This window comes from Trichosurus vulpecula, chromosome 8 (assembly GCF_011100635.1).
Source record: "Trichosurus vulpecula isolate mTriVul1 chromosome 8, mTriVul1.pri, whole genome shotgun sequence".
Lineage (NCBI taxonomy): Eukaryota > Metazoa > Chordata > Mammalia > Diprotodontia > Phalangeridae > Trichosurus > Trichosurus vulpecula.
In genome coordinates, this window is record NC_050580.1 from 145,967,127 (window position 1) to 145,987,879 (window position 20,753).

The following is a 20,753-nucleotide window of genomic DNA, read 5'->3' on the forward strand; positions in this document are numbered from 1 at the left end:
GGGTGAGTTGAATATGAAGGGATATCTAAAAAAAGTCAAATTAAGGGATAAGAGAGGAATATATTGAGAGAGGGAGAAAGGGAGAGATAGAATAGGGTAAATTATCTAGCATAAAAGTGGCAAGAAAATGTGTTTCTGTAGGAAGGAAAGAGAGGGCAGGTGAGGAGGAATGAATAAATCTTGCTCCCATCAGATTTGACCTGAGGAGGGAATACAATACACACTCAATTGGGTATCTTACCCCACAGGAAAGAAGGAGGAAGAAGATAAAAAAGGGGGGACAATAGAAGGGAGGGCAGATAGGGGGAGGAGGTAATCAAAAACAAACACTTTCGAAAAGGGACAGGGTCAAGGGAGAAAATTCAATAAAGGGGGACAGATTAGGAAGGAGTAAAACACAGTCTTTTACAACATGAGTATTGTGGAAGGGTTTTATATAATGATACGCATGTGGTCTATGTTGAATTGCTTGCCTTCTTAGGGAGGGTGGGTAGGAAGGTAAAAGGGGAGAGAATTTGGAACTCAAAAAACAGACATTCAAAAACAAAAAAAAAAAAAGGTTTTTGCATGCAACTAGGAAATAAGATATACAGGCAATGGGGCATAGAAATTTATCTTGCCCTACAAAAGAAGAAGAGAAAGGGGGATGGGAGGGGAGTGGGGCAACAGAAGGGAGGGCTGACTGGGGAACGGGGCAACCAGAATATACGCCATCTTGGAGTGGGTGGGAGGGTAGAAATGGGGAGAAAATCTGTGATTCAAACTCTTGTGAAAATCAATGCTGAAAGCTAAATATATTAAATAAATTAAATTTAAAAAATAAATAAAATATACTTTTTCTGACCTAAATTCAGTTAAGGAGAAACACCTAGCAAATTATTAAAAAGTGAAGTTAAACATAAACTTTTAGTATATTTACAAGTGGGGTATGGGTCAAGGGAGAGAGGAATCCTATTCCACATGAATTTATAAATGAATTTAATCTTTTAAAAATATAATTAATGTCTATGCTACAAAAATTATTCTCAAAAATTGAGAAAACACTCTACTAAACTTTTAATGAGACAAATATAGTCCTAATATCTAAACAAAGAAAAGATAAAGCAAAGAAAGAAATATTAATATTATTTATTATTATTATTATTAATTTAAAATTTTAATTTTTTAATTAAAATCTATGCAAAACAACCATAACAAAAGATCATTATTTTTTTTTCACTATGACCAGGTTGGATGCAAAGATAATTCAATGCTAGGAAAATAATTAGCATCATTAATCATACTGAAAAAAAAAAACCACCCCAAATCACATGATTTTATTAATAGATGAAGAAAAACTCTTTGACAAATTAAAACATTCATATGTGCTTAGAAATGCTACAAAGCACAGGCTCAAAAATGATCTATTTTAATACAAAAAAAGTATATATATGAAATACAGACTTTATACTTGACACATGGAGCACTTATGTACACCATAAGTAATTTCAATTTCTAGAATCACATGCTTTTCAATTCAGAAAGGATTTTAAGTCATTTTGTACAAGCCCTTCATTTTACAGTTGAAGAAACTAAGTACCACCTGTCAAGTGACTTGCCCAAAGTAGTTAAATGGCAGATTTAGTGTTCTCTCTTATTGCTTCATCAAAATCTTCTTAAAAATTCTTGAGAGTCTCCCATGAAAATATAAAAGAACACTTTTACAATTAAAATCACTTATTAAAACTTAAATGGAAAAAAATATTTGTACATTTTTGGATGAAATAGTTTCACTGAATATATGTTAAGCATTGTAATTCATAATTATTTGAATGTTTTTAGTGGTACTTTGATTCTTATCCACTCTACTGAAAAATAATTAAAATAAGTATATAAATAGATTTTGTTTGACGTATCATAAAATGAAATTAACCATACTTCAAGATTGCTGTCTAGTTTAATCCATTCATGCTCATTTGACCGAAGATATTTCTGATAAGCCTGCTCCAAAATCATTATTTGCTTTTGACTAAATGGTTTCCATTTCCGTTTTGGTTTCATCTCCCAAACAACATCCGAGCTAGAAGAAGTAAATAATAAAATTTACTTTAATAATATACATATCTAAGCATGCTAACAACATTTATGCAAAATTTCCATTCACCTCTAGAATATGATAACAATTTATTCTAAAGAATATATACATTCCAGAGATTTCAATAAATATTAAGATAAAGCATTAACACAATTAACAATATTTTCCAAAGGAATTCCTCTAAAACAGGGGCAGTTAGACTTTTTAACGTGTTATGGCAGTCTTATGAAGCCTATAGACCATTCTTAGAAGACTATTGCATAGGGCATTTTAGGGAAATCAATTATATTGAAATATAGTTATCAAAATATTGAAAAAATTCAGATTGTAGCTTAAGAACTTCTGCACTAAAACATTTGCTAACTACTTAATACAGGATGATGACTGCATATATAAAGGCACATAAGGAAAAATAAGTTTTTACTTATATAATTTGTAGGTATTTAGTTACTTCTAGAGCTAATGAGGCTCTAAGAATACTTAGGGAACACCATTCAATGAAGACAGGATTTAAATGACACAATGGGGAAATAAATCTACTGAACTAATAGTTAAATTATTTTTCTCTATTTTGAGAATGATAAGGAAAGTTGATTACATGAAAATCAATTTTAAAAACATTGCCTTTCCATCCTGCATATTTTCTTATGCAAGACCAAAAGGTAATTCTTTGCATAGAACTCACATAGGCAGTCATTTCAGACTGAGTTTCTGCAAAAGTATTGAGCGGGGGGAAAAAAGAGCTTTAAAAGCAAAATCTTTATTAAACTTATAGCATGAGCAGGACTTTCATTTTTGTAATGTCCAAACTCATGCAAGTTAGTATATCCAGTAAAAGAATCAGTATGGTTGATTACATCCTTCTGTTTTTCAGATAGCAACTCAGTCCTAAAATAGTTTACTGAATTCAAGAAGATTTGTGTGTGAGAAGGAGCTTGACACAATGTACAGTTAGGCTTAGAACCTGGAGAATGGGGTCAAGTAACACCTCTGACACATACTACCATGTAACCCTAATCACAGAACTGTGCCTCTTGGTGCTTTTAGTAACTCCTGCTGTCTTGCACTGGTAAGGGGAGTCTCTTCATCTAGGAGTTCCCTATGCCATGAAATCTTTAGTTTAGTCCCTATGACCCAACCCTTATTTTCTATGTGCAGGTACTGACTTAAGAGATCTAAAAGAAGTAATTGACATCATCATTCTTATAAATCTCTCAGGGATTATAAGATAAGGGATTTAAAATAAGAAAATGGTGCCTCCAAACGTAACTGTCAGCCAGATTATGTTAAGTATTTCCAACTTAACAACTTTTAATGTTTGTTCTTCCTTCCATACCTAGTTATCCCAATATATGAGATTTCCTGCTTATTTTCATTGTTAACTAGTGAAAGTCCAAGACTATGAAGTGACACATTTATTTCTTGATCAGCCTGTTCCATTTCTTCTGCTTGACGTGCTTTGGAAACCAATGCAACATCATCAGTAAAAAGTAGTACTCTTTGGCGTCCATCCAGGAACGATACCCAGTGTATCTGGATATTTGCATCATATGGAAATTGTCCACATTCATCCTAAGAGAACAGAAAAAAATCATTGAAAAAATATATGTATTTAATATATAATGACTAAAGTAATTAAGGAATAATAATAACTAGTATAGTACTTCAATGTTGTCAAGCAATTTTATATGCAATTGTTCCATTAGATCATCACAACCATCCAGAGCAGTAAATGCTATTATCCACATCCTGCACATCAGCAAACAGTGGCTGAGAAGGTAGGTCACTTTATCACATAACTAGCAGGATTTGAACTTAAGTCTCTCCTGACCACAAGTACTGCCCTCTTTCCAATGAATCGCACTTCTGCTCATTTTAAAAGGAGAAAGGAAGTATGACTATGAGAAGTTTCCATTCTCAAAAATGGAAGAGATTAAGCAAAGTTACATTGCTTTTAAAATTATACTAGTAGATTTTCTATAAAATACCACTCTATATGTATATACTATTTTACTTATCATAGCACTTTCGTGTTCATAATCTGTTTTTTAGCTTCATAAAAACCAAATGAAACTGAAAAGAAAAGCAATATTGTCTCCCCTTTATGGAGGAGGAAACTGAAAGTCATCTAGGTACTTAGTGGTAAAAGTGCATAAAACGAGGAGCAGTAACTGATGTGGACAGCTCACCACAGCACCTATGACAAAGGATTTTGTACCCTGTTCTTACTGTGATATTATAGACCCAAGGTAATGGCTATATGATAGGAAACCAATGTAAGAAACGATTGAAAAATAACTTCATTCTACTCTATTATGGTTCATTTATATGACAGTGCAATCAATCAAAACAACCATATTTCTTTTAAGTGTGCTGCCACGTAAATGGTCTTTGATGATAAGCTTGACCTAATAACTTATTTAAAAACCATTCTACTGCTATGCATAGAAATTTTGTTTTAGTTTTTGTATAAGTTTCAAAATAAAGTTTAAAAGATACTACTTTATTTGTTCAGTACTGTAACAAAGAAATTTAGATACATATGAGACCACACATCAAATATTATGTTCAACTTTGGGTACATTTTAAGAAATACCTTAACAATCTAAAGTAAATGGCTGAAGAAGGGAATCAGGATGGTAAGGGATCTGAATCATAAGAAGGCAGAAACATTGAAGGAACTGGGATGTTCAGCCTGAGGGGAAGGCAATAAGCATTTATTAAGTGCCTACTACGTGCCAGGTATTGCGCTTCATACTTTCCAAATATAACTTCATTTGATCCTTACACAACAATCCTGGGAAATAGATACTATCATTATTCCCATTTCGTAGTTAAGGAAACCGAGGCAGAGGTTAAGTGACTTGACTAGGTTCACAAAGCTAGTACATGTCTAAGGCTAGAGTTCAATTCAGGTCCTCTGGACTCTGGGCCCAGAACTTTATTCACTATATCACCTACTGGCTTCTTGGTTATTAGAAGAAAAGAAATACTGGGAAGAGACACGGTAGCCGTCTTCGACTATCTGAAGGGTTGCTATAGGGGACAGGAATTAACTATTGTTCCACAAACCAGGGTATGAGGGGAAAAAATATTTCTCCAACAGGTGTCCAGCAAAGGAACAGGCTACCTAGCAAAGTAGAAACACTCATTCATTACTGAAAACGTTTAAGCGTTAATTGTCAGGGATTTTGAAAATGAGATTCTTGTATTAGCTGAAAGGCAGAACAATGACTTAACCTTTAAGGATCCTATTAACTTGAGAAATCCATGAAAAACTTCTGACACTTATTTTTATGGAGGTATCAAACGCAAACTATTAGAGACGTATATAGCTTTGACTATTAAAGAATCCTAAAAAACAAATCCCACTGAGGAAGTAACGTGGTACAGTTTCAATAGTGCTGGGTTTGAAGGGCAGGGGGCCTGAGTTCAAATCCTCAGCCACTTATCACCCAAGTAAACTCAGAGAAGTCACTTAACCTCCTTAAGCCTTAGTTTTCACATCTGTAAAACAAGAGCATTGGACAATATGACCTTTAAGGTACCAAACCTAGGCTGCTCTGATCATGTGAACCTCAGAACCAAATAAACCCCGATTGCGTACGGGTAAGGTCTGACTCAGGTCAGTACCCCTGGTATACAGGTCTGAAACCAGAAATGAAATAAAACATCTGTAGTCTGCCTAACAATTAACCAAAGGAGATTTACTTAGCCATTCCAGGAGAAAGGCATCCAGAGCACAAAAAGAGATATTCATACAGGATATAGTCTTGATTCAGCTAACAACAGTTCTCCTGTGTTGGTGCTGATTGCTGTATCAGTCAATAGCCTGAGACTTAGCCCATTAAGCCAATTCCATTTTGAAGGCAGTTTGAACACCTTCTAAGAAAAAAAATTTTCTTGCATGGAAAGGAAAGGAAGGGGGCTTAGGAACATGCTTATATCGCACCCCTTTCTATTTAACCAAATTTTCTTTTCACTTAGTCTTAAAACTACCTCTAACATGACACTCCCCCTCAAATTTCTCTCTTTTTTTTTAATAAAGGCATTTCTTTTATTTGACAACACTGGATTTTTATGCCACAAGGACACAGGCTCCACCAACACCCTTGATTTTTTCCTCTGCTGAAGAACTCTGCCTTCACAACGGCTAGCTGTTTGGGGAGTTTCCCTTTCCCTACGACTCTGTAGTAGCCTGACCACACAACATCTGTGATAGGGGCAAGCCCCTCCTTGTTTTGGGCAACATTTATCCTGGTCTGCTCACTGACCAGCATCCACAGCTTATCAAGGCTGATGGCTGGGCAGTAGCTTTGGTTCTTCTCCAAGTAGTAATGCCTCATACCCACTTTGCCGAAGTAACCTGGATGATATTTGTCCAAGTTGATCCGGTGATGGTGCAGCCCTCCGGCACTGCCGTGGCCTCCAGGGTGCTTCCCGATGTGCCTGTGGCTGTGGAGCTTTTTTGTCTTCCTTAGTCGGGGAGGTATGTTGCAGGACGCCGCAAAAAATAGCCCAAATTTCTCTAAATCTGCAGACACGAGGCTAAATGGCTAAACTATCATTTTTTATCTTCAATTTCAAATACATAGTTATCTTACTATATAATGAAATGCTCATGCAGAGATTATCTGAAACCTTTAGCTCAAATGGAAATGCACTTCGTATAAGACAAAATCACATAGTATAATATGTCAAGAAAGGCCTTTGTGTCATCACCCTAATCTCCTCACATCCAAATGGTCATATTTAATAGCATTCATTTCTTTTTAAGCTATACCTTCAACAGGTCATGTTCTCCCACATTTTCTGCATATTTCCATGTTAGTTTTTTGGTACCAGTAGGATCTGCCCAAGCAAAGAGACGTACTTGTTTCGGTAGTAAAACCATTTCTTCCTGTAATCCACTAAAGTACAAATGACAGAGTAGAGAGAAAGGAAAAATGATAAAATGAAAATGGAGAAACATGTAAAATGTATACTATTAATTCTAACTACAAGTAATTCCCTATTTCAAGGCTCTTTAATAATTCCTATTACATCATTAAGTGATATCATGCAAGTTTATATTAGATATTACCTGGAATACAATATTCTCACTACGTTTACTTAACAGATAATGAAAGAAAAGGAAGAGATGTGTTTGAATGAAAATGGCATTAATTTGTAAAAGGAAATATAGATACATCTATAAGAAATCTGTATTTCCTATTAATTCTTTACATACCTCTGCTTATACTGAAGAATATCCCATTGTGTATGGTTAATGATTAAGGCAGGTGCTGATCCTTCATGGTAATCAGAGAAGGTTATCACAGTTGAATGTTCAGCAATGTTTACATCTACCAAGATACCTCCATTCTATTATAGGGAAGAAAAGTATGAGAAATGTTTAAAATTAATATTTAAATTCAAAAAAGTTTTCAAGGAAAATCTTTTATGATTTGCTTTGAAATAAAAACTTTCTCTTCCAAATACTTGCCAGACTCTAATTTATATAACACCATTCCATGAGATTTTCTTAAACTGAATACCAGTAAATTTTAAAAAGTAGCACACTGGATTATCTTAAAACAATTTTAAAAATGAAGACAGTCGGACAAAAAGTCAAAACTTACCAGTTCTTCTAAGCTCAATAAAGTGCCATTGTCTTGTTGATTATAAAAGAATGGCTTGGAAGATCCTTCACAGCCCACCACACGCACACAGAGTCTGCCTGACAAATTTTCAGGCCAAAATGGAAGACACTAAAAATAGAAAAGGTAGCAATTAGTCTGTTCACCCAACATTTTAGTCTTGGTTTAAAAATAATTAATTTATTTTTAGTTTTCAATATTCACTTCCATAACATTTTGAGTTTTAAATTTTCTCCCCTCTCCCTATTCCCCCCTCCTCAGGGCAGTGTGTAATCTGATATAGGCCCTATTTATACATTCATATTAAACATATTTTCACATTAGTTATGATGCAAAGAAGAGTTAGAACTAATGGGAGGAACCACGAGATAGAAGAAACAAAACAAAACAAAAAAAAAAAAAAGAAAAGAAGGGCAAATAGCATGCTTCCATTCAGATTCCAAAGTTCTTTCTCTGGAGGTGGATAGCATTTTCCATCGTGAGTTTTCGGTGTTGTCTTAGATCCCTGCATTGCTAAGAAGAGCTAAGTCTATCAAAGTCAGTCATCGCACAGTGGTGCTGTTACTATGTACAATGTTCTCCTGGCTCTGCTCATTTCACTCAACATCAGTTCATGTATGTCTTTCCAGGTTTTTCTGAAGTCCACCTGCCCTTCATTTCTTATAGCACAATAGTATCCCATTACATTCATATACCACAACTTGTTCAGCTATTCCCCAATTGATGGACATCCCCATAATTTCCAGTTCTTTGCCACTACAGAAAGAGCTGCTATTAATTATTTTTGTATGTGTTGGTCCTTTTCCCATTTGTATGATCTCTTTGGGATACAGCCCTAGAAGTGGTATTGCTGGGTCAAAGGGTATGAACATTTTTATTGCCCTTTTGGGCATAGTTCCAAACTGTTCTCCAGAATGGTTAGATCAGTTCACAATTCCACCAACAACGCATTAGTGTTCCAATTTTCCCACATCTTCAACATTTATCATTTTTCTGTTTTGTTATGTTAGCCAATCTGATAGGTGTGATGGTACCTCAGATATGTATTTCTCCAATCAACAGTGATTTGGAGCATAGCTTTAATTTCTTCTTCTGAAAACTGCCTGTTCATATCCCAAAACCATTTATCAATTGAAGAATGACTTGCATTCTTATAAATTCAACTCCATTCTCTATATATTTTAGAAATGAGGCTTTTATCAGAGGTACTGGCTATACAAATTATTTCCCAGCTTTATGCTTCCCTTCTAATCTTGGCTGCATTGGCTTTGTTTCCAGCATTTTAGTCTTAAAGAAGCTATGTTAGTTTCCTAAGATTTTGGATTTAGAAAAATGTCCCAACAATTACAACTGTCCCAAAGTAGAACTGGACGTCTCAGAAGATAATGGATTTGACTCCATTATAAACAAATCTTTAAGCCAAGGTCCTAAACTGGGATTCATGGATTTTTTAAAATATGTTGATAACTATATTTTAATACAATTTATTGCCTTTGTACTTTTATGTACTTCTATCTATATTTTTGTTTTATTCATTTACAAACATGATTCTGAGACTAGTCCATAGTTTTTACCAGATTGCTAAAGGGGTCCATTACACAAAAAAAGGTGAAGAACCTCTGCTCTAAGGAAAAGGCATGATAACTACTTTTAGGGGGATAATGTAAAGAATAATTCTTGCATTACACTAGATAGTCCCCGAAGTTCTAAGACTGATTTATAATATCTCCTTGCCAAGGCCAATCTCTCTGTACATACCTTGATTTTCATCAACAGATCACCCTAATATTATCTCTATTGTCTTTCTTATCTTCAGTCTCTACCTACTAGCTCCTTTCCTACTACGTGCAAATACACCCATGTGGCTATACATCCTTAAAAACTCCTCAAAGCAACCACCACCCTACTAGCTATCATTTGAGATTTCTCTTCCCTTTCTTAAACACCTCAAGAAGGCTGTCTACATTTGGTTCCTTTATTTCTCCTCTCACTTTCTTCTCTAAACCCTCCAAAATCTGGCTTCCAGCCTCATGGTTTAAATGAAAATTCTTTTTCCATTAATAGTAACATTGTGAGATGGTCAACTTTGATAGACTTGGCTCTTCTCAGCAATACAATGATCTAATACAATTCCAGAAGACTCAGAATGGAAGACGCTATCCACAGTCAGAGAAAGAACTATGGACTCTGAATGCAGATCAAAGGATACTATTATTACTTTTTTTCCCCTTTCTTGTGGTTTTCCCTTTTTATTCTGAGTCTTCTTTCACAACATAACTAATGCGGAAATATGTTTAATATGATTGTACATGTGTAACCTTTGCTTGCTATCTTAGAGAGGAGATCAGGAAAAGAAGAAGGGAGAAAAAAATTTAAAACTCAAAATCCTATAAAAGTGAAGGCTGAAAATTATCTTTACATGTTATTAAAAAATAAAATACTACTAAGTGGGGAAAAAAAAGAAAATCTTTCTCCAAAGTTATCAATCATATTTTAATTGAAAATGCAATGTCCTTATTTTAATCCACTTCTCTTTTGAGCTCTCTGAAATATTTGACACTCTTAATCCTGTTCTCTTCCTAGACTTTCTCTTCCATAGACATGCCTACATCTCCTACCTATCTATTTCTTGTCAGCATCTTTTACTAAATCTTCATCCATGCCATGTCCACTAAATCTGGATGTCCCCAAGGTATTGTCACGGACCCTCTTCTCTTTCCTCTGTTATGTCACTTAGTGATCTAATCATCTCACTGCAGATGACTCCTAGATCTTTATATCCTGCCACAGTGTCTCTTCTGAGTTCTAGCCTCGAATCACCAGATGCGTATTGGACAGCTCACAAACTGTATGTCCCAGAGGCATCTCAAACTCAACATGTCCCAGACAGAACTCATTATCTTTATCCAAAAATATACTGTCTTTTTAAATTTATTTTATTTTTAATTTATGGAATAAAAACAAGTATTTCCATAACATGGTATAATAAAAAATATGACTGCACATGAAACTGCAAATCTATTGCGTACAACCTGCTCTTCATTTTAAATATATAATCAAGTTTCATGTAAATTTCTTTTTTTTCTTGCCTCTCTCCCCTGTTGCTGACCCCACCCTAGAGACAGCAACTATTAGTCACAAATAGGTATATACATGTAAATTTATTCTACACATACTTCTATTTATGAGTTCTTTCTCTGGATGCAGATAGCCTCTTTATTCCTATGACTTTTATAGTTAATTTGGGTATTCATAAATTCATAAATTAAGTCAAAATGACTTAATCACTCAAAGTTGTTCTTAAAACAATATTGCTATAGGAATGATGTTCTCTTGGTTCTACTCATTTCGCTCTTCATTATTTTCTACAAGCCTTTCCATGTTTTTCTACGATCACCAAGTTTATCACTTATAGCATGGTAGTATTCCATCAGAATCATACACCACAGTCATATACCACAGTCATTCAGCCATTCCTCAATTGATGGGCATCCCTGCAATTTCCAGTTCTTTGCCACGACAAAGAGAGCTGCTATAAACATTTTAGAACATATAAGTTATTTTCCTTGTTCACTAATCATCTTTAGAAATAGACCTAGTAGTGGTATTGCTAGGACAAAGGGCATAGGCAGTTTAATAACTCTTTGGGCGAAATTCTAGATTGCTCTCCAAAATGATTAGGTCAGTTCACAATCTTTGGGCGAAATTCTAGATTGCTCTCCAAAATGATTAGGTCAGTTCACAATTCAACCAACTGCAAATGTGTCCCAATTTTTCCTTTATCCCCTCCAACACCTGTCACCTTCCCCCTTCAATCAATTTAGCCAATCTGGTAGGTGTAAAACAATTTCTCGACATTGTTTTAATTTGTATTTCTCTAATAGATAATGACCTAGATTTCTAGAGCATTTCTTCATAAGACAATAAATTATTTTGATTTCTCTGTTGGAAAATTGCCTGTTCATATCCTTTGTCAATTGGGGAATGACTCATATTCTTATAGGTTTGACAAAGTTCTTTACCGTATTTGAGATATAAGACCTTTATCTGAGAACTGTCTATAAACTTTTTTCCTCCAATTTTCTGCTTTCCTTCTAATCTTCACTACATTTGTTTTATTTATACAAAACCTTTTCAATTTAATTTATCCATTTTAGACCTAACTTTGCTTTCTATCTCTTGTTTATTCATAAATTGCTTGCCTCTCCATAAGTCTGATAAGTAATATGTTCCATGTTCTTCTAATTTTCTTGTAGTATCTCTCTTTATATCTAGGTCATATATCCATTTTGACCTTATCTTGGTAAATGGTATAAGATATTGATCTATGCCCAGTTTCTGCCATTCTGCTTTCCACTTTTCCCAAAAATTTTTTACCAAATAATGAATTCTTATCCCAAAATCTTAAGTCTTTATACTTGTCAAATACAAGGTTATTATATTTATTTGCTCCTGTCTGTTCCATTGATCTACCTTTCTATTTCTTAACTAGTACCAGACAGTTTTGATAATTACTATTGTATAATATAATTTTAGATCTGGTACTGTTAAACCTCATTCATTTACATTTTTCCATTAGTTCCTTTGACATTCTTGACTTTTTGTTCTTCCAAATGAATTTTGTTATTGTTTTTTCTAATTCAGTAAAATAATTTTTTGGTAATTTAATTGGGATGGCATTGAATATATAAAGTAGTTTAGGTAAGATTGTCATTTTTATTATATTGGCCCTGCCTACTCATGAACGATCAATAGTTCTCCAGTTACTTAAATCTGATTCAATTTGTATAAAAATACACTATTCACTTTCCAGACCAATCAAGAGAAAGTGGCCAAACAATCTACATAGAAAAATGAAAACGGATAAAGAATGCCTATTTGGTTTTTAACTCATGGAAAATACTTGTTTTAAAAAGCACTTTGGAACCATGATCAAAGGGCTATAAAACTGTGCATACCCTCTGACCCAGAAATAAGCAATACTACTGTTAGGTCTATACCTCAAAGAGATAAAAGAAAAAGGAGAAAGACCTTTACATACACAGATTATTTACAGCAGATTTTTTTTTTGTGGGCAAAGAACTGGAAACTGAGGGGATACCCCTCAATCAGTGAATGGCTGAACAAATTACAGTGTATGAATATGATGGAATACCGCTATGTTTTAAGAAATGATGAAGGGATGGTTTCAGAGAAACCTGGGAAGACCTATATAACTGAAGCAAAATGAAGTCAGCAGAACGAGGAGAACAATGAACACAGTAAGAGCAACGTTATCAAGACAATCAACTGTGAAAAACTTAGCAACTCTGATCAATACAATGATCCACAACAATTCCAAAGGACTTATGAGTATTATCCACCTTTCGATAGAGAACTGATGAACACAAAAGTACAGATCAAAGTACATTTTTTTCTCTTTCTTTTTCTTGCTTTTTTTCCCTTGAACATGGCTAATGTTAAAAATGCTTTTCATGGTTTCACATATATACTCATTATATATATTCATTATATAAGGAATAGTATATTTCTTGCCTTCTCAATGGGTGGGGGAAGGAGTAAGGGGAGGTAGAGAATTTGGAACTAAAAATAAAAATTTAATTTAAAAATTAAAAAACAACTTTAGAGCTACTTTTGTTTTATCCTAAACTGAAATTATATTGGATGTACATGAATCTGTTCTAAAAGGTTCACTTATTTTTCCTGAAACACCAAGTCCTATGCTAATACTTGGCTTTATTATCTTTCCTAATATTAAAACAACACAACCTGGTCCTTTTATCTCCATATCATCCTCTCCTCCTTCCAGGTTCAGGTCAAGGTCTCCCTTCCTCCAGTCATTCCAGCCCACAGTGATTTTTTCCTTCTTTGAATTCCCCTGTACTTTCTTATTCTTGGTGAGTCCCTTTACTTCTCTGAGTTTCAGTATCCTTCTCTGTAAAATAAGAGGGTCTAGAATGCTTTGATCATTTATACCTCACATCTTAATACTTCTTACATAGTGCTGTATTGGTGAGGTGTTTCATGGGTGTAAGTCTCATTCCCTTAATGTGAATACAGACATGATTCTTTCATTTCAGCTACTGAGCACAGAGGATATCCAATACCTGTTCTTTAAATATGTGGTTAAATTGTGTTGTGAGTGAATGTAAACAACATGTCTCATCTTTGAATATACACAGTTATAATATGAAAAGGAAAAAGCCTTTCAAGTTAATGGACTTTATATAGAAATCTGGTAAAAGAGTGTCCCTGAAGCTCTTAGAAGGCCAAAGAGAAAGATATTTCCTCCATACATACCACTATTTATTAGAAAATAATTTACAATAATATTAATTAAATATTTTACCTCAGAAGAGGCAATATAGTTCCATTTATTTGTTGGTAATGAGCTATCCAGTGCAATTTCTCCAACTTCTAATTCCATTGAAGACTTATTGGCAATGGTAAAGAACGGAGTCAGAGTAACTATCCTTGTAAGATTAAAACTGCTCATTTTGATGCTAACTCCAACCTGGGGAAGGAAAATAGATTAATACTATACTTCACCCTACCTATTTTAGCCAAATATGAACAACAACAAAAAAAGGCATCTTTAGAACTCAAATTAAGACTCTTTAAAACGTTTATGACCTATTATCATTTTAATGCTGCAAATTTTTTTTTAAATTAAGCATTTTTCTACAATCAATAACTTTTCCAGAAGATCCAAAATATTATCCTTTCACTCTGACACCATTGGCAATCAATTCAAAAAGCACCTATAATTTCATTAATGCACCAATAGTGAATGAGTATATGCACAGATGAAAATAATTTTATTAAGCTTTTCTATTATTCTTTTAATTTTCAAATACAGAAAACTGTTCAACTATTTATAAAATCCATAACACATGATAATATAGTATTATTTTAAATTATGAAATTTCAACACAATATCAAAACACTTTCTAGCTTCAACTGATATATTTTGTCTATACAGCCAACTTTGGGAATAAATTTAGTAAATAATAAAGATGGTGTTTTCTTTTCCTAACCACATATTAATATAGCAAAAAATTCAAGGAATTTCAGACATTAAAAAAATCATTATAAAGAGGCTAAAGAACTTTAACAGTTCAATCACAACATCCTGAAAATTGACTGGTGCAGCCAATAACTTACATTTTAAGAGGCAAAGACATGTCCAGAGAATAGGGAAATTCACATAAAATACCAGATTTCTGATTCTCTGGATATCAAGTTTTGAAAATACTATTGGGGACAGCTTGGATTACTATCACTGTAGTAAACATAACATGAGATAAGATTAATAAACAAGCAGCATCTTACCAGATATTCCATATTATTGGCAGGACATTTTACACAACCATAACTTCCTACTGTGTCCAATGAGAAACTACTGGACCAAGCACTAGTTGAAATTCTTAATTGAACCTGCACCAGAGAATATATATCATATTATTTAAAATTGGTTGACATTGCATCAACTTTAGTTGATAAAATACTGTTAAGCATTTTTACTTGTTGACCCAGAACACTGTGAATCTGTAGACCTAGGCCAAACAAAAAAACAGACAACAGAGTCAAATAAAATTAAGCCCTAGGAAATTCTCTAACTTGGACAAATAACAGTAAACTTCATTTTCCTCATCTGTAAATAATACATATGTGTTGAACCAACTTACAAGGCTGGCATGAAGATAAAGTCAAAACATATAAAGTGTTTTGCAAAACCTAAGTGCCACATATGCACATCCAAAGTCAGTTGACATAGAGACCAAGGTTGGTGAAATGTGAATGGCCCAGCGTGGGAGGAATCTGAGATGAAGCTGCCAAGGAAACCACAATCTGAAGGGAAGGAGTCAGGAAGTGAGCAATAAGGAAAATAAGGGGAGGGGTGAGGGGAGGGGGGAGAAATTAAAATTACCAAAGATTTCAGGGAAATCTCAAAGACCTTGAAAATAGGTAAGTCACCAGGAAAAACAGTAACAACAGAAGTAAATATAGCTTTCCAATGTAGTAAACGAATCCAGGCCTTTATGAAAAGTGCAAAATGAAGGGAAATGATTCGACATTTGATGAGAAAGAGGACGCTGTAATTCATGGAGAACATGGAACAACATGCTGTTCCAAGTGGTTTAAAAGAGAAATGAGAATGTTCGGCACAGCAAAAATAATGAACAAAATAGCAAAACTTGAATCTCCAAGGCAAGACTCGCTAAAGAAACAAAAGAAAGAACAAATGGGAATGCAAATACACAGAAATAAAAGACAACCTAGAAGAAAAGAAGAAAAACCAAAAAATATTAGAAAATAAACCTTACAATCATAATGAAGGATATAATAGAAAAGAATTGTCCAAAACTTCTGAACATAGGAAATGAAATCCCAGTTGAGAGAATTCACAGATGGCCTCCAGAAAAAAAAACAAAAACAAAAGACCAAAGGCTCAAAACCCCAACACACAATAGTTAAATTCAACTTAGAAACAAAAAGTTCTTCAAGCCATCAGGAGAAAGACTTTCAAATACAAAGGAAGAGACATTTAAACGATGCAAGACTATTCCTCGACCATTAGAAAAAGAAACAGGGATGTGTTCTGAAAAGAATTTGAGCTCAAGATGCAGCCCAGGGTGATCTATAACTGCAAATCTAAGCTTAACCAAAGAGGACAAAAGATGGACATTCAGTAATAAAAAAAGAGTTTGAAACATTTTAGAAAGAAAAAGAGAACTGAAGAAATTATTTGCTTCCTGAACACTCCAATCAACAGAACTATAGGAGTGAATAAATGCAGACATAATCAACAGAGTGACAACAGAAAGACTAGTAAGATACTTCTTTCTAAAAGCACAGAAGGAGGCAGGGGTGAAGGTGGAAATTTGGTAGAAGTTAGCAGTGAAAAGGTGGACAAGGGGCACTGTGGACAGAACCTAGAGGCATCCTGCTTACATGTGAATGGTTCTGTTGTGGGACTACTATACAACACAGGAGGGTACATTAAAGGGGGAGAGGGAAAAGGAAGATAGAGAAGATTGACTGATGTGCCAAGATCAAATCAAGGACTTATAATAAGGGTAAGGTGACCTCTGTGATCTCAGAAAGAGAAGAATCTACAGTAGAGTGGATGAGACGGAGAGGGGAAAGATTACAAAAGTCAGGTGGAAGGAAGGAGGCCTTATTTGGGAGTTAGGAAGGGTTCCACTAATGAATGCTCCTATGGATGATGGGAAATGAGGACTGTGTGAGGCCCAAATGAAGGTACTAGGAAAGAGAAGACTTATGGGAAATATGAAAACTCTTTTCAAGTCTCTGAAGGGTTGTCCTATAAAAAAGAGAATAGACCTGCTCTGCTTGGCCTTGCCATCTGTTGCAGACACTCAGACCCACCTCACTATAATGCAACCATCATCAGGCCATGCCCTTTGAGCACATATTCTACCTCCTCATGTCTCCCATAAATACTCCTTCCCTTTTTTCACTTCTTGCTCTAGAAATAATAATCAAATAAGCACTATTATAATTGTCCTATGGTTCCAATCATCATTCCTGTAACTTCTTTAACCAAAATACTCTTCACAGACTACCACTCCCCTATGAGTTACCTTCCTCTAATAGGATTTAAACTTTCTGAGGGCAGGCATTGTCTTTCTTTTTGTATTTGTAAAGTACAGTACTTAGCCCAGTGCCTGGCACACTGTAAGTGCTTAATATTTTTTTTTAACTCATTTAACTAAGAACAATGTTACAAGTTATAGAGGCTTGACTGTAGGGGAAAACCTCTTAACACCTAGAATCATCCAAAATTGAAATGGGCTGCCTCAGGAACAAGTGATTTCCCCTTCATTAGAGCTCTTCAAGCTAAGAAGGGGAGGAGTTATCAGGCACAACACAGATGGCTTTTAACGTCCCTTCTTATCTTAAAATTGTGTGATTCTATGGATGTATCATCTAGAACTTATGCTTGTTATTTGTCATTTATTAACCAATATTGTCATTTATTAATTGATAATTTCTTAGTATGTTACCTTAACTACCTAGACCCCTAACTTTCTTGCTAGATGGCAGAGGCCTGTTTTTTTGTTTGCTTTTTTTTGGAGGGGGGAAGGCAGGGCAACTGTGGTTAAATGACGTGCCCAAGGTCACACAGCTAGTAATTGTGTCAAGCGTTTGAGGCCAGATTTGAATTCAAGTCCTCCTGACTCCAGGGCCAGTGTTCTACTCACTGTACCACCTCAGATGCCTGTTTTAAAGCCCCCTAACTAGCTGCTCTTCTTTGGCCCACGCTAAGGATCTGTTTTACTCCCTTGCGCACAACCCATTGTGATCCTAAGTTCCATTTCCAAATGCAATGCAAAATATTCCAGGTCCTGTGACAAAATGTAACAAGCCCATGGGATGAATTTACCACCTATCAATATGGGATTAAAAATCTTGCATTTCTAACGACCTTCAGCTCTGTGGGATATAGAAAAAAAGAGGTTCCTCCACAGCCCACTGGTTCTGACCATGGTACTCCATAACTTATGTCTCAGAAGACATATTCTGGCCCTAATTCCCACTGGGGCACAGAGCCAACAGGTAAGTATATGATTGGGAGGCTAAGTGATTCTCAAAGTTTCTATGTTACAACTGAGAATGCAACTACTGTACTCTCTAGCATCAATGAAAACATACCTTGTTTTTACTAAAGATGTTCTTCTTCTTGAAAGAGAATAAAATAATGTCCCTATAGTCAGCTGGATGCTTCACATGGATATCTTCTGCACGATACTGGAGGACACGAGAAGTTTTATTGATGAGCCAGTAGGGACTAAAGACGGACAATATCATACGGCTGCCAATTCTCCGGACATGTATTGATAGGTCTACTGTCATCGCTTCCGTGGAGTCCGATGTAAAACACACGAGAAAGAATTCAGGTAGTGCATCTTGTATACGAAAATGTCCATTCCAGTTTTTGCCCTGGTATTTCATCAGGACTAATTCCATTATTTCTCCATTTATTCTTGAATAAAGAACATCAGCAGTACTACCTTCTGACAGTTCATGAGTGTCTGCAGTTCCCTACAAAGAAAATAGTTTTGGCTAATAAACGCAGCAACATTACATACCAAGGACTGTTGACCTGTAGTTATTTTGATAAAGGGGAAAAGCAAGAGTAATAAGCAAAAAGAAAGAACAAAAAGCTGCAAACAGGGTGGCTACATTGTAAACCTCTTTCTATCACTAACTACAGGAGATGTATGACTCAAGACATGCCACCTCATTTAACAATACCTGAGTTTCCTGTTCTGCCAAAGAGGAATTATAATAGTAACTCTATTAATTTTGCTGCATTATATCAAGGACAAAATGAGATAACAAATGAGATAAAACTTTAAAACTTAAAATTCAGTTAAAAAACATAAGGCCACAGTACAGAGAATTGTATATTTTATCGGTGGGTGTATATGTACAATACATATATACAAACACATATCTATAAACATTTACATACCCATATTAAGAACAGCAGTAATAATAAGAGCTGCTAACATTTATACTGGCCTACTCTGTTGTAGGCATTGTGCCAAGTGCTCTGGGAAGATTATCTCATGCGCTCCTCACAACAACCCTGGGAGAAAAGTGCTATCATTATCCCCACCTTACACTTGAGGACACCGAGGCCATGAGAGGTTAAGTAACTTGCTTAAGGTCACACAGCTAGTACGTGTCTGAAAGTGGATTTGAATTAAGGTCTTCCTAACTCAAGCCTAGCGTTTTATCTACTGCACCTTGTGGTTGCCTACCTATACCTGTACACATACGTATAGACAAATGATACGGAGAAATCATTCTCTTCCATTTTTCCAAGAAAGAAATCAGGGAAAGAAGGCCATGAGTAACTGAAGGATGAAACTGGAGGTATGTCAACTGAAGTTACCAGCAGAAACAGACTCACATTCGTGGCAGTAATTCCCAAACAGTCTTCAATAAATAAACACACTTGGTTGTAGTATTTTATGTATGTGTGCGTGCATGTAGATATGTAGGTAGCTAAGTAGAAAGGAACAGATCAACAGAGCAACACAGAGACTGACAGACAATTATCCTACATAATTGATTTACAGCAATGTCAGGGCTCCTATACTACTGAAATTTAAAACTGATTTCATCTTCATGTAACAATATTAGCCAAACAATATATAAAAATCCTACCTCAAGTAAATATCTTAAAGAATATGGAAGTAGATTCCTCAAAACTAGAGATGGATAAAGATGAATAATGTATGCTGGATCCCAATCTTCCCCATGAGTAGAAATATAACTTAATTCATCAGGAACAGCAACTGTGTTTACTATCAGTGGTAGGAAGTTGATTTCAGTTGATGGGCACTGCAGAATGCACCTGACTTCACTGCTTCTATGAAGCTCCTCCTTCCAAGAAATATAGGTTGTTGACTCTTTAAATTGACCCTTCAAGATTCCAGCTGGCTTAATAAACAATTGACATCTATGGAAAAGTAAATAGGAAAAAAAAATCTTTAAGGAAATCAGAAACAAAAGATGTATCTTCTAAAACATTAATAACTATTTAAAATGAGATGCAAATAAATGCACAATCAATGAAAAGAAGTCTTAAAAAGACATCTAGAAAATTACTGCAATGCCAAACATACATTAATTATTTTTATCTGGGAAATAAAATGTGCAATAATAAGAAAGTATATACCAATAATTCATTTCTCAAGGAGAATAAGCTTTATTCAAAGCTCATTAACTCTCAGTATAAAGTCAAATTTTGGAGCTGCATTTCCAGTCAGAAGAAATTAACTTAGAAATTATGAAGTTCAGGGGGCAGCTAAGTGGCACAGTGGGTAGAGCACCAGCCCTGGAGTCAGGAAGACCCAAGTTCAAATCCAGCCTCAGACACTTCACACACTTACTAGATGTGTGACCTTAAGCAAGTCACTTAACCCCAATTGTCCTGCCTTCCCCCTCCAAAAAAAACTATGAAGTTCAAAACACAAATTTTAAATTTCTATATATTAAGA

General features: G+C 35.0%; 1 protein-coding gene across 1 annotated transcript in view; it reads right to left on the bottom strand.

Moving 5' to 3' along the window:
* VPS13C (vacuolar protein sorting 13 homolog C) overlaps positions 1–20,753 on the bottom strand; it is a 185,227-nt gene that overhangs the window by 40,616 nt on the left and 123,858 nt on the right. The window contains exons 60-68 of the mRNA XM_036734600.1: positions 19,918–20,212; positions 18,394–18,783; positions 15,046–15,150; positions 14,063–14,227; positions 7,696–7,824; positions 7,305–7,438; positions 6,858–6,984; positions 3,411–3,646; positions 1,918–2,059 (exon numbers count right to left, since the gene is read on the bottom strand). Coding sequence (XP_036590495.1) covers positions 1,918–2,059; positions 3,411–3,646; positions 6,858–6,984; positions 7,305–7,438; positions 7,696–7,824; positions 14,063–14,227; positions 15,046–15,150; positions 18,394–18,783; positions 19,918–20,212 — 1,723 coding nt within the window. The remainder of the gene's footprint in view (positions 1–1,917; positions 2,060–3,410; positions 3,647–6,857; positions 6,985–7,304; positions 7,439–7,695; positions 7,825–14,062; positions 14,228–15,045; positions 15,151–18,393; positions 18,784–19,917; positions 20,213–20,753) is intronic.